At 37.0% G+C, this 13,365-nt stretch overlaps 1 protein-coding gene across 1 annotated transcript in view; it reads left to right on the top strand.

The window, feature by feature from the left end:
• Positions 1-13,365, top strand: part of LOC116710900 (TOX high mobility group box family member 2-like) — a 106,358-nt gene that overhangs the window by 69,964 nt on the left and 23,029 nt on the right. The window contains 1 exon segment of the mRNA XM_032550194.1: positions 2,419-2,706. Coding sequence (XP_032406085.1) covers positions 2,419-2,706 — 288 coding nt within the window.

Below are 13,365 nucleotides of genomic sequence, written 5' to 3'. Positions count from 1 at the left end.
ACAAGCTGGAAAGCTCCCCAATCAATGTTTTTTTCCTCTCTCAGTCCCAGACCAACTGTCTATTCATCTGTTTCTCTCGAAATGAAAGGTGTGCTGGTATGCAACACTTACAGTCGAGAGATCTGTGTCTTAATTAAATCGTTGCAGATTGTGTTTCTCTCGCTGTGCAGACAGCATACTGTGCGTTGGAAACAATGTTCCCTATAGTGTCTTGCAAGGAGCAGATGAGGTTAATAAAAGATGTTTCTGTGTTGGATTAAAATCTGTGTAGTGACGCTTTTAGACAAAGTGTTTGCTTTATAATTAAACTCTGAGGAATATCAAAAGAAAGAAAAACATTTGTTTCCAAAAACATGCCATGTGACACACTATTTGAATTGCCTTTGTGTGGATTTGACTTTTAAAGAAGACTAAAGTATACACAAACCAAGCTGTACATGTAGTTTTGTGCTTGCAATTTTATTCTGAACAGTGGCATAATGAATAATTTATCTTGCCACAATCCAACTGGGAATGTCCTTGGTATTTACATTTTATCATCAAGGGCACTAGATGAACCGTCACAGCGATGTAACACATGACACATCAACACTCCTCATCCTGTTTGCACAATGAAATGCAGCAGACAAGAGACCCACCGAAAATATCGTTCCAGACCTCTGCCATTTATTGATAAAGGATGAGGGAAAAACAACAGTTTGATGAACATGCTTTGTGATGACTCAACATGATTTTCCTTTAGATTACCTGGTGCTCTCACACAGCGAACATATGAGTAAACGATGGCTAAAAGGGGGACACACACGACAGTGTGTGTCTGCTGTAAACAGTGTTTACAGCAGACAATTTAGTTTCCTTCCAACAATTATGAGGGGAATTGAATCTCAGGAAATGTTTGTTTTCTTGTCCATTAGGCCACACAATAACAGCATTCCCAAAGGTTTACAGACACATCTGTCTTTAAAGGACAGTTCAGTAAATTTATAGAAGCTTGGTTTCAGTCTATTTTAGGACCAAGTAAATCAGATTAAGGGAAGAACAATAAATTCTTGATGTTTTTTATTTGTGTGTGTTATGAAACATTTGGGTAAAAACAAAATTCTTTGCATATTTGTTTAACTGGAATTCAATTATTTATTGCCTGCGATTAAAAGCACTCTCTGGGAAGCTGACTTTAATTTCACAAACACTAAACTGAGATCTGTAGAATAGGGATGGGTGAGTTTAGGGAGATTTTTCCATTTAAAAATATAGAATTTTCATTTGAAAACTGAACTTGCATTTACTCAGATGATCTGAAAGTGTGACATACTGCCAACTGAGAAAAAAAATACTTTGTCTTGGTACTGTACACGGAATGAATATCAGAATGCAAAATGCAAAAAAGACAGAGAACAAAACAGGATAAATTAGGACTCAGTTCCGTTTGCATTTCTGGTATGCATGAATGTGTTTATACTTTACCCTTTCCTTATTCTAACCAGGAAGCCTCTTTGTAGTTTTAAAATTTTTTATGCTACTTGCCAAAAAATATGTTTTTCCCCCATTCATTCTGAAACAATATTGAGTGAAACAAGAAAAAATGTACCCTGTATCCTCTCTCCTTTTCCTATCTCTTCATGGTCCTTATTTTCCAAAAGTATCTGTTTGAGAGATAAATGACCACTCTGCTGCCGAGGATGACAGCCTACACAAAGATGATATTGAATTGATTTCAGAAATGTTGCAGAACTGACTGTTTGATGTATACCGCTAGACATGAATCATAAAAATTCTATTAAAAACCCCTTGAATGGCTGACACCAGAATATTATTTGTGATGATTAATTTGACTCAGTCATTACAATGGGAGTCAAGTTGGATCGTCTCAGACAAAATTGCTTTTCATTCCCTGTTGAATTTCCCTGCTATTTTTCTTTTCTTCCTGCTCTGTGCAGGACTCCGATCTGATTGGACTTATAGTGTTTGAGCAGCAGCTAACACATGCATTGGTTTTCTTTATCACCAAGGTCAGGCGCTCCATGTTTGCATCTAAAATTAGATGTTTGATGTTTGGTTGAAAAGATTTGTTTTATTTTATTTATTTTTTTTCAGGAAACAAAACACTAACTTAAATTTGTAAATTAAAATAATTCAGTATTACGATACTTGATGTATCACGATATATGTCTTAAGGATATATATTTGTTGTCTTTTCTCTCTTTGAAACAACTACAACACCACATTTGGTTAATAACTTATTTTCCACTTTTTACCATGTGGCATATGTTTCTGTTATAGGGATAGCCATCAAATATCTCAGATGACCATCTCTTGCTTTAGAAAATTTGAAATCTTCTCTTAAGTTTCATATGACTCTACTTGATCACATGATTGTTTTCTCCTTCTATTTCTTGCTATGTTTATCCATCCTATCAGAGCTACACAGGCCAGACAGGCAGCGGCGGGGGAGGAGGCGGGGGAGGTGGCAGCTCAAGTGGAAACGGGACTGGGGACGAAGACTATGAGATCCCACCAATCACTCCACCCAACCACCCCGAGCCACCTCTTCTTCACCTGATGGAGCATGACTCTACGGGCTACCTCTGTCATTCGCTGCCACACAATGGGCTCATCAACCCATACTCGTACACTGAGCTGCCAACGCTCATGATGTCGAACATGTTGGCACAGGACAGCCACCTTGTCTCCAGTCAAATGCCCTCGGTGAGTAAAACTGCCTTGATTTTGCATCCAATAGTGGGCTTTGGTAGGATCCAGTGCAAAGCTGGATAAGAGTATTACCTACAGATGTTTGAGCCTATTTAATAATTTTTAAAAAACCCTCTAATTTTTAACTTCATTAACTTTTATTTGTAAAAAGCAAATTTACTTTAGAATAAAGTAAATTTAAAGTACATTTACTTTATTCTTTGTAATCTGAAGTTCACAGAACACCAGCACCTTCAACATTTAAAAGCAAACAAAAACATGTGAAGTTTTGTAATGATTAATGTTTGAATGATATTGATGTTGATGAATGATTTCTATAGTGAAACAGATCATGTTCCAAAAACGTTAATGTAATTTTCAAGACAAGTAGACGTAGGCCAAGTGGAGGGAACAGATGATTGTTCAGGGGCTGCCTTGTCAGCTGTAATGCATGGAGAAAAGGATTGTGGGTAAATCCATCAGCATCATATCTGCCTCGACGGCATGCATCGGTCAATCTGTCAAGCCTTCAAACATGAATACATGCTGATTACTCCCTCAGCTCCAAACACACACACAAAAAAATGCTCGTCTGCAAATTAGCATCTCAAAACCGTAATTGCTTTTGTGGGAACTGCTGCAAGAAGCAGGTTTCTATCAGAGCAGTACAACAATCTGTAGAAGGTTTAAGTATGAAATGTAAAGGCACATGCTGCTGTCTTTATTCCTATGTTGTAGATGCAGCATTAAATATGTGATTTATGGTTGAGTTTGAAGGTGAATTTGAAGTTCAAGTTATTCAAATTATTCTTTTGTTTGTCACTGTGCAGCAAATATGTAAGAGTTTGACTAAAAATTGTTCCTCTTAAGTTTGACAGTGTCATATCTGAATACATCCATTTGGAAGCAGAAGGCATTGATGTTTTTTTATTGATTGCAGCACTGAGATCCCAAACAAATTACATGGTAAACCATGTTAACATAAAAAAAAATATTCCTCTTATGTGGAGTCTTAAGGTAAAGGAATGCATGCCTTTGTAATTTACTGGATAATGACAGAAATATCATAAACTGGCACAGAAATAGTTTCTGCCAGCTGTGCCTTTTTTGTAATTTTTATAAATTCCTCTAAGCATTTTGGATAATAGCTGTTTCTCATTGGTTTTTATCATTACAATTATCAGAGATTCCCAGAGTGTTTTGTAAGTTTATGAAGCAGATAAGAGTATCTGTTTTATACAGTATACTGTAGACATACACAGATGCATATCAAGGTCAAGTGTGATGTATCATGTTCATCACAAACAGAGGGGAGAGGGGTAAACAGCAGTTGAAATAGATCTTGATAAAGATTTCAAATGCAAACATCTTATGCATTATATATATTGCAGGAATATCCCCCTGATGTATTAGCTTCACTTGTCATCTATCTTTATATTCATTTCACATTTTGGTCATGACCTTTACTGAGGAGACGTTGCTTGATTGGCCAGTCTTTCACTCCACCATCAGTGTGTGTTTGTTTGTGCTAGAAAGAACCACGCTTCGGTTTTCATGGCGCTGAATACAGACGGCTGCACGATAAAAATGCATGAGATTCCAAATGTGCAGCGAGCACAACATATCGAACAGAAATTTGAACAAATAATCTCCAATTGCAAGGGTTATTTCTTGTGAGTACTGTTTTGATAACCCTGGATCATATAAAGATTATTTTGGAGACAAGACTGAATGCTTTGCCCAGTTTAAATTAGGTTCTGAAACTGCCACCTTCCTCTTCTAAACAGTGTACATTTTTAGATTTGCAAGTGCGAGACTAAAGCAAAGCAGCACATACGGTAATTGTTAAGATGAAAGAAAACAGTATATTTGGCCCTTTCTAAGTTCACCTGAAGAAAGGTTTACAAAAATCTGAAATTATATTCAATTTAATAATAAAGAGGCAGGCTCACAAATACTAAAAAATGTCTACACTCCAGCTTTTTGTTTATGCATTCATCTTCAGTCAATTTAATAGATGAACTCTCACCTTGACGTGTCATTTATAGCTTTTGTGTTCATGTTAGCGACGGGATTTGACACCTTTGTTTGTCACACACAGAAACGTCTACTAACTACGTGCCGCCATGATGCGCTTCGCCACCCATTTGTTGAGACTGGGATGATATTAAATAAAATTTCCGGTTCGTCCGTAAAACTACGCTTAGGTTAATTACCTAATGTGCGGCCGCCCGCAGTGTACAGTCTTTCTGCTCACCTGTTTAAATACACCTTCAACGCTCTTCCCTGCTGTTCGCTCTGAACCGCCACCAGGCAGCAGCTTCGGGAGGAGAAAAGACTACCGTACTCCAGGCATCGCGCCAGTCATTTTAAGGATGCTTATTGGTCCCCCGAAAAACGACAAAGACCTGGACATCACCGATCATTAAAATCCTCCCAGGCCGAACTTGAAAATTGGACCTTATGCTGCTAACACTTAGCTTTCATCAACAACTTAGGCGGAAGTGAGAGCACTGTGCAACGCAAGTAATAACCCGGCTGGAACATGGTGCGCTAAATAATAAAATATAATTTAATGAAGCTTTGAGGCAGATAAATTTTCCCTGAGGAATTTTAAAAATCGAGGTACTCGAATCACCTGAGGAATCGTTTCAGCCCTAAATTATTTGACAGAGATCCTGTATGTAATTTAATCACAGTATAGATGGAGCTGGTTTGCAAATTGCTCAGAGATTTGTGAACCAAGGTTGGTGGAAAAAAAAACATCCTCAAAAAGCTTCAGAGTACATCTCACAGAGCACCGTTCAGTTTGTCGTCTGAAATTTGGGACGTATCCTACTTGCAAACTGACTTCAGAAAACATTTTTATGCATTCATAAAGTAAACTTAAAAAAAATCTTTTCATTTCAACTTTCTCTAAAAGAGGCATAGCGATCCTTTTAGTGCCCTGCTTCAACTTCACCCTGAAAAAAGGAGCATATAAAGCAAACTCTCTCTAAATCAAATACTCTGTCTGGCAAAAACTACCAAACCGTAGCGGAGTTTCATTTGTGCTGAGAACCGAGTGTCTATTAAATTGGTGCCTCACCTTGTCACACTCTGTTGAACAGAGTAATTAAGCAAACTCTGCAGTTCAAACATGAGATGGTATCATTATGAATTCCTCACTTGACATGGGCGGATAAATAGTGTTGGTTAATTTAAATTTTTTTTGCCTGTTTAGGTTGCATAAAAGTACACCATGCAAAATATCTGCTTCTTGTGTTGACATTGTACTTTTATGCGAGTGTCCAAGTATGTTTATTTATACATTTCTTTGTCTTCACTATAAACAATATCTCTGCCGTTGAAATGGATCCACTACATCTGGAGGTCAGGCCTTATATTCAATCTTGAGCACATTGAAAAAAAAATCCATTAGGGTTCATCTTTCCTGCATCAGCCATTCTATTGTGGTGCTGCAGTGAGATCTGTTTTCATCAAGCAGATTCAATACGTGAGCTGGGCAATGAAAAGAGTGCAATAGAGTTAGATGAGGAGAGGAGAGGTTGGGGGTGACACGGTGGGATTGGGTGGGGGTGGTTGAGATTGTGGCTAGAAAAGCAAGTACAAATTGTAAAGAAGAATAAAAAAGGTAACTCTTATTCAAAATGAGCATATAGCTCCAATTTTCTGTACCTCCTGGATTTCATTATTAGATATTTTAGAGATAATTCAGTTGAGTGAAATGAGGTTATTCGATCTCAACGAAAAGCTGAAAGCTGCTGTTTTTTTTTCTAAATGTGGCTCCATTTGGATTGTAGTATGCAGATATTTGAAAGTACTCCAATACAAGTGCAACAATATAAACATTTAATAAATAGCCTGATTGTATAAACCCAAGGATTCAGACAAAGTAGCATTTTGCAGTGGTTGATCATAATCACAGGGCTTTTGGTAAGAATTGATAAGTGGCTTTGCTTGATTGGTTATTTTTTGGGTGCTTTGTTACTGGCAGACTGATACAAAGACACAATTTGTTCCCATTAGTTTCGATGCATTTACAAAAACATGGCAAAGATAAACCATATTGACAGAAGTAAAACAGGAATTTTAGAGCTGCAAGATGATTCTGAAACATTTCTAAGCTTGTCAAGGATGAATTGATGGATGGATGGATGATTCATTTTATAACATTATTTTAGGGACTTTTTTTTAGCTCTGTGAAAACCACTCCTTAAATAAAAAAGACCTTGAAAACAGTTAAAAGAAAACCTAGCACAACTAAAGCTACACCTTGAGTAGTCATTTACTGGGGAGCAAAATACTTTTTCTTAAGACATTTTTAGTCTTTTTCTCCATACTTTCTTTTTAATTTTATTGTGTGGTTTGATTGAATATGTTAGTCCTCTTAAGTTTAGTAAGCTGAAAGTGAGGTACTATTAACTAACCATATTTGAGCCTTCTCTGATATAGAGGTAAATAATCTGTGTGGAGACAAATAGCTTCCCAAAGAAGAACTTAAAAACAACAGGTTGTTATCTGTCTTTCAGATCACTCTGTTGGATTCTTCAAATTCACCCACACTGATGCTTTTGTCCACTTATTTGTGATTCACTATCTAGATAGTGGCAGACTGCACTGAAGCACCAACCAATCATCTGTTGCCTCCGGAAGCAAAGTCATTAGACAATAGCAGACAGAATCCCAGACAAGATTATGTCTGCTGAAGGGCTAATGGGGATGTTTAACTGAAATATGGTTTTATGTTGGTCTGTTTCAGATGTGTTGGCATCAGTTCAGTTAAATTTGCAAAACACAATCATCAAACAAGAGCACTATATGTTAAATAAATCAGGCCGGCACCAAACTCAGTTAAATTTTGTAGAGTTGGACAAAGTACAATTTTAATTGCCATGGTTTCCTAAGAAAATGTTATGTTATATATTACCATCAGCAAAGATAGGCTTGTGATGTTGAATTCTCACTGCATGTAATGTTGAATCAGGCAGTTCCTCAGAGTTGGTTATTAATTTCTAAAGTCATCACATACTGTACTTGCTCAGAAGAAGGAGTTACTGCTAATTTAAGAACTGAATGCAGTGTGATGGGCTTCTATAGCTAGGCAATTTTTTACCAAGTGGCATAAACTAAGCATTACAGACTTGTTTTATAGCTAAAATCAAAGTAGAATTTATCTAATTATAGATTTTCGACCCACTCTTAATATTGTAGACACATCACTGAATTAGCATGCTGCATTTGCAGGTTTTTTTATTGTTTTGATTAGCCTACCACTGTAGAGGCCTTGACGGGTCAGAGCTAACGATCCAACCTAAAAATGCATTATAGTGCATAAATGGTCCTGTCACCCAAATTATCTTTAATCATAATTCTTGTCTAAGCCTTATTATCATATAACTATAAATTAATTTTATTTCATCCATCTGTGTTCTGTATTTGCTTGATCCGACTCAGCTTTGCAGAGTGACTCAGTTATCAGTCACACTTCATCTTAGAAACTAACAAGGCTAATAACCTTAGGGCTGAAAGTTGCCAATTAACCTGTCATGTATGTTTTCAATTGTGTAATAAAACTGGAGTACCTGCAGAAAATGCATGCATGAAAACATGCAAAAGTACAAAAATGTAAAACTGCAACAACTGCAAAGAACTTGTGACACTTGACCCCAGAGTTCAATGCAACATTAAATCCAATTCAGTAGAGTCAAGAAGAGAAAAAGAAGATGGTTTATGGTACTGTTTTTTCAAATAGTTGCTGTCAATCACTGATGTCCAACAGTTACTCAGACACAATTTATTAAAATATTAAAAAAGGGAAAACCTGAAAATAGTTTATATCAGCAGCAATATCTGCATCAACATAAAATTAAGCTTATTTATTTATTAATTTGTTTATACTTCAAATTAATGCATTAAGTTTCTTCAAAATGTTGGTTTTGTTGGTCACTTCTTTATAAGAACAAGTTGGCTATTGTTATCTTTTAGTTAGTGCACGAAACCATTAGTTAGTCAGATCTATACAAATATTCGACACAATGTCTGCTAAACTGTTCCTCTAGTGCTTGTAGTGTTCTTAGGAAAAATAGATTTTCTTGGTTTAATCCACTCATTCATAGAGGAAGTTAATTGAAAGTGTTTTTTTTTTTCTCTAGTCACAACATGAAAGACATAATTAACCACTTTCCTAATTGTGTAAGGAGTACATTTTCAATGCTCATTGTCATTTCTGCTAGTTATTGTGTTGTGGACTGAAATTGCTCCTGGACTAACTTGATATCTTTGAGAGAGCCCTTTTTCTCTGATGCTCCACTGCACTTGGCAAAGCCTTTCCCTGCTTCTCTCCATTAATGCCCTGACTGTCATAGCTTCTACAAGTTCCAAAACACATTAGAAATTTAATAGCCTTGCTCAGGTTGCATTGATCTTATCAATGCAGCCCCAGAACAGATACACATCTCTGTTGCTACCGGTGAATAATTTTTTGGACTCACGAGCAAAGTGGCCACATTGTAGTCACTTTCAAATACACCTGAACTTGCAGAAAGCAAAACTGTTTATTCATTGGCTGAAAAACTTTGTTCTATGTGAGCCTCACACCTGTGTGCCTAAAATATATTTAAGCTGAAAAGGCCTATATGGTGTTTTAAAATGCTAGCAGCTGGAATAAATTATCTTTGATGAAGTTTTTTGTGCTTCATTCAGAAGGAGCCATCATCAGACTGGCTTGAGTGTGATGTTTTGAATATGTAACAGATGATGAATGTATAATCAGGAAGGTAATGTTATGCATAATAGCAGAGTAAGAGGAGAAAGAGCTATATGCATGAACAACCCTAGCTCCATCAAATGTATTATCTCATCATCATCTCAAGTTTTTCTTGAATATAAAATGTAAATTTAGCAGAATATTGGTCAGTGTATTGCTAAAGAGCTGCTGGCTGCATTCATATTCAAATCCATTCTCCTAATTTCTTTTGTTACAACATTTTAGAGTAATAATTTCCAAACAAGCTCCCTATCCTCAGCTACTGAGGTTAATTATCAAGTAGTAATCCCACCCCGACTGTCATGTTAACTTGGACTGAAGCCTGTGTTTTTGTCTCATGCTTTTGTTTTTCCTCACAAGGTATTAAGTGCTCCTGGCAGGTGCTCGCTCCCCAAGCCTGTGTGAATGAAATATGAGCTGCAATGTCAACTGAACTTGTCACAGACAAGCTGGGATGAATAAATGATAAGAGAGTAGAGGTGTGTTTTAATGTGTTCGCTCGCCGACGGATGCTCCTAGCTAGCGTATTATCTCCGACTGTACACCTGCTGGTTTTCTGTGTAAACCTGGAACAAAAGGAGATGCTTTAGTAACGATGCTTTCAAGGAAGAAGAAAATCTCTGTAATTCTAACTTTGTATAAAATATGACATTTTGAAAGTCCTGCCGTTAAATGTGTTTACAGTTCTTGCCAATATGAACTTTAAAATAGTCTTTTAAGACTTTCTGCTCTTTGGAGCTTACACTGTACCCCCCATTCAGATGAAGAAAACCTATTTCTCCTCTGAAAGACCTTCATTTTCAGGCATTTTTAAAAGGGATTAAAGGGTCTGAAAAAAAAAAAAAACTTGATGGAACGTCTGTCGCTTTTCACCACAGTTCAACAAGCCCAGTGATAGAATGGGACTTGTATTACTTATTCCAATGTTTATTCGGGCGTAGATGATTTTGAATGATCAATGCTTCTAGTGGAACAAAAATCCCTTTTGCTTGTTTGATGGCCTCTTGAAATCATCAGCCAGGAGAGAGGATGGTTTCTCTTTAAACTGGTTTCCTTCCTTTTTTCCCCCTCCACTTTTTATGTGATTGTTTATTTTCAAATTGTCCCTCAGGTTAATGTTCCATTTTGGTATTTCACACCTCCCTCTCCCATAAATGAACCATCAGCGCTATAAATCACTGGACAAACAGAGACTTGTGCAAATCCTGAAAGGTTCAAAGATTTATGTAACACATTCATGTTTTCCACTTTCTCATTTTAGTACTCCACGGGTAAAGCCGAGCTAATAAAAGGTCCTATTAATATTTCCTGTTGCTTGGCAACGGCAGGCAGCAAGTAATAGCATTCTGCAGAAAAATAGATGACCGATAAGGAAAAATTCAATTCTTTTCTCATCTCCTGGGAGAAAGTGCCTTATTTCTCTGGCAATGTGATATGAAACTGTAGTTGTATATTAAGAAATATTTTAAAAGAAGTAGAGGTTACTTTCCAATTTCACCATTTTAAAGGGATTTTTTATTGCATGCTTGAATGACAACTTGTCTATTTTCTCCACCTTGATAAGGTCAATTAACATTAATATTATCAAAGGATAAGGTGACTTAATTTCTGCCTGTTAATTAAAAAATAAAAAAAGTGATGTTATTTCATTTCATTCACTCTGGAGGCGTTTTTAAGAGAACCAGTTTTTTTGCAAATAAAATCTTTTATTATAATCTCGCTTTTCACCGTGATCAAAATACGAAGAGTAGCATCTCCCAAGTGGCACTTTGTAATCATATTTCTGAAGCAGAAGAGTAAAATATGAGCTATCATTTTTTTTTTTTTCTGTGACTTTATCCACAGTAGATGTAATCAACAGTGGTATTCAAGCAGAGAACAGAAGCTAAAGAAAACACAGCTCCAGTCACAGTAGATAGACAGTGTTATGAGAAGCTGATACAAAGATAAGGAATTTTATATTACACTTAGCCACGCACCCCCGCTGAGATTTATCATGGCATGAAATCGTGTCCATATTGCACCGTGCCCCATCTCAGTCATCCATCAGGTTATTCTGCCTCTGGTGGCAGGAGTGTTCAGCCACAGTGGTGGAGGAGAGCTGTGTCGTCTCGCTCTGGGACGCCTCTCCCTCCCCGCCTCACCTCCTGCTGTGCCACCAGCTACCACTTCAAAACAACGCCGCCACTCTGGTTGGTTAACGTGCACAGGAGTGGCTTGAGGCAGGGTGATTAAAAAGACACTTGGTTTATTTGCTTAGAGTGCGAGCTGAATTTGGGGACCACAGTTGTTTTATCGCAGAAGAGCACAGAATGTAGTTTAAAGATGTCTTAAGCGTGAGAAACTATGCCAAAATTTTCACAAGATTAAAGAGAAAAGTTCCATTATGACTTCATGCCTACTTTTTGTGTTACCAGCAATTATTCTGAGACCTTAGAAAGTGATCTTAGTGTTTCCTGTTGCTGTTATAGATATGGAGAAAAAAATAAATCAAGGAAAACCTATTAAACAAGTCTGTCTTACAGGTTGGTACTTTTAATGGTCACAGTAGTCAGTGGTTGATTTATTTGGCATTTTGCTGCTACAATAGTTCAAATCTTGATGATAAGGTGAAGATGGCCCCTGTCAGATGTGTGAAATTCTCAGTGAGTGTGTTTTTTACATACACATATTACTTTGACATGACCTTTAATTGCATGGCATATAGAATACTGTGTGCTTTTTCATAAATATGTGTGCTCTTTGTTGTTTTGTGTTCATTACTTCTGCATTTTTCCTGGTGCCCTGAGCACACACACGCACGCACACACCGTGTGTTTGACACGGCAGTCAGGAGTCTCATTAGTGGCAGTGGAGGAGCCTTGCCTTCTGCTGTCATGAGTGTGTGTCCCCGCCGCTCCTCACAACCATCTCCTACATGTCATGTCAGCCAAGGCTCTGATTCTCTGACGCTGTGCTTTGTGAGGTGAGCTCAGAGACACACCCGGGCGGAGAGGGAGCAAGAAAGGGGGAGAAAAAGGGACCACAAGAGAGAAAAAGAGAGGGGGTGGAACTGAGGAACAAGAAAGAAAACTAGGGGTGATAGTGGGAGGGATTGGAGGGGGCTGGGGGGATAAAAGTAAAGGAGGTTCTATCTCACATTATTGGTAATGAGGAACATGGAGGATGGTGCCAAGGGGGACATCATGACATTACTATCTGCAAATCAACCTCTGCTTTTTTCACTGCCAAAGATTCACTCTGAAAAATGTTTAAGGGGCTCACAGTTCTCACAAAAAACAGCAACTTCTTTCTTCAAATTATTCCTCCTGTGCTATTATAACACTGTCGCCCGTAATTTTGTTTTTAGACTCAATCCTGTGTTTAAACTGGTTAAATTTTCTATCTGATCTATTTGAAATAGATTATTTTATTTTATTTTTGTGTGAGATATATCACTTTTCCGTTTTAGAATAAATCCTGAACAGTAACAATAACAGTCATTTAATCTGAATGGCTAAAATAATATGGAAGAAAATTATTAAATAAATCTAATTCATAAAATAGCTCTTAAGTTTATGTTTTGCAATATAGGAGTTTCCTTATTTTATATAGAGCACGGCATGTTTGACATTTTTAATAAGGCCAAGTACTTCAGTCAGTGCAAGTAAAATATTGGCAAAATTTAATAAAGTTGACTCACAGTTGGGATAATAATTCTACTGTTGTTCACCAAACATAAAACAGAGGGATTTTAAAAGATCTACAGATACCTGAATATATTTAAAGATACTCACTAATAACACATATTTGCTATAACTGTTGTAAGAAATATAAAACATTGTTATAAAAAACACTGATGGCTTTTGAGTGTTCTATTTTGTCAATATGACCACAGCTCAGTTAGTTATCTCATTTATTAGCAA

This window comes from Xiphophorus hellerii, chromosome 20 (assembly GCF_003331165.1).
Source record: "Xiphophorus hellerii strain 12219 chromosome 20, Xiphophorus_hellerii-4.1, whole genome shotgun sequence".
Lineage (NCBI taxonomy): Eukaryota > Metazoa > Chordata > Actinopteri > Cyprinodontiformes > Poeciliidae > Xiphophorus > Xiphophorus hellerii.
Note: the sequence above shows the minus strand (reverse complement) of the source record. Positions and strands in the feature narration are given on the sequence as shown.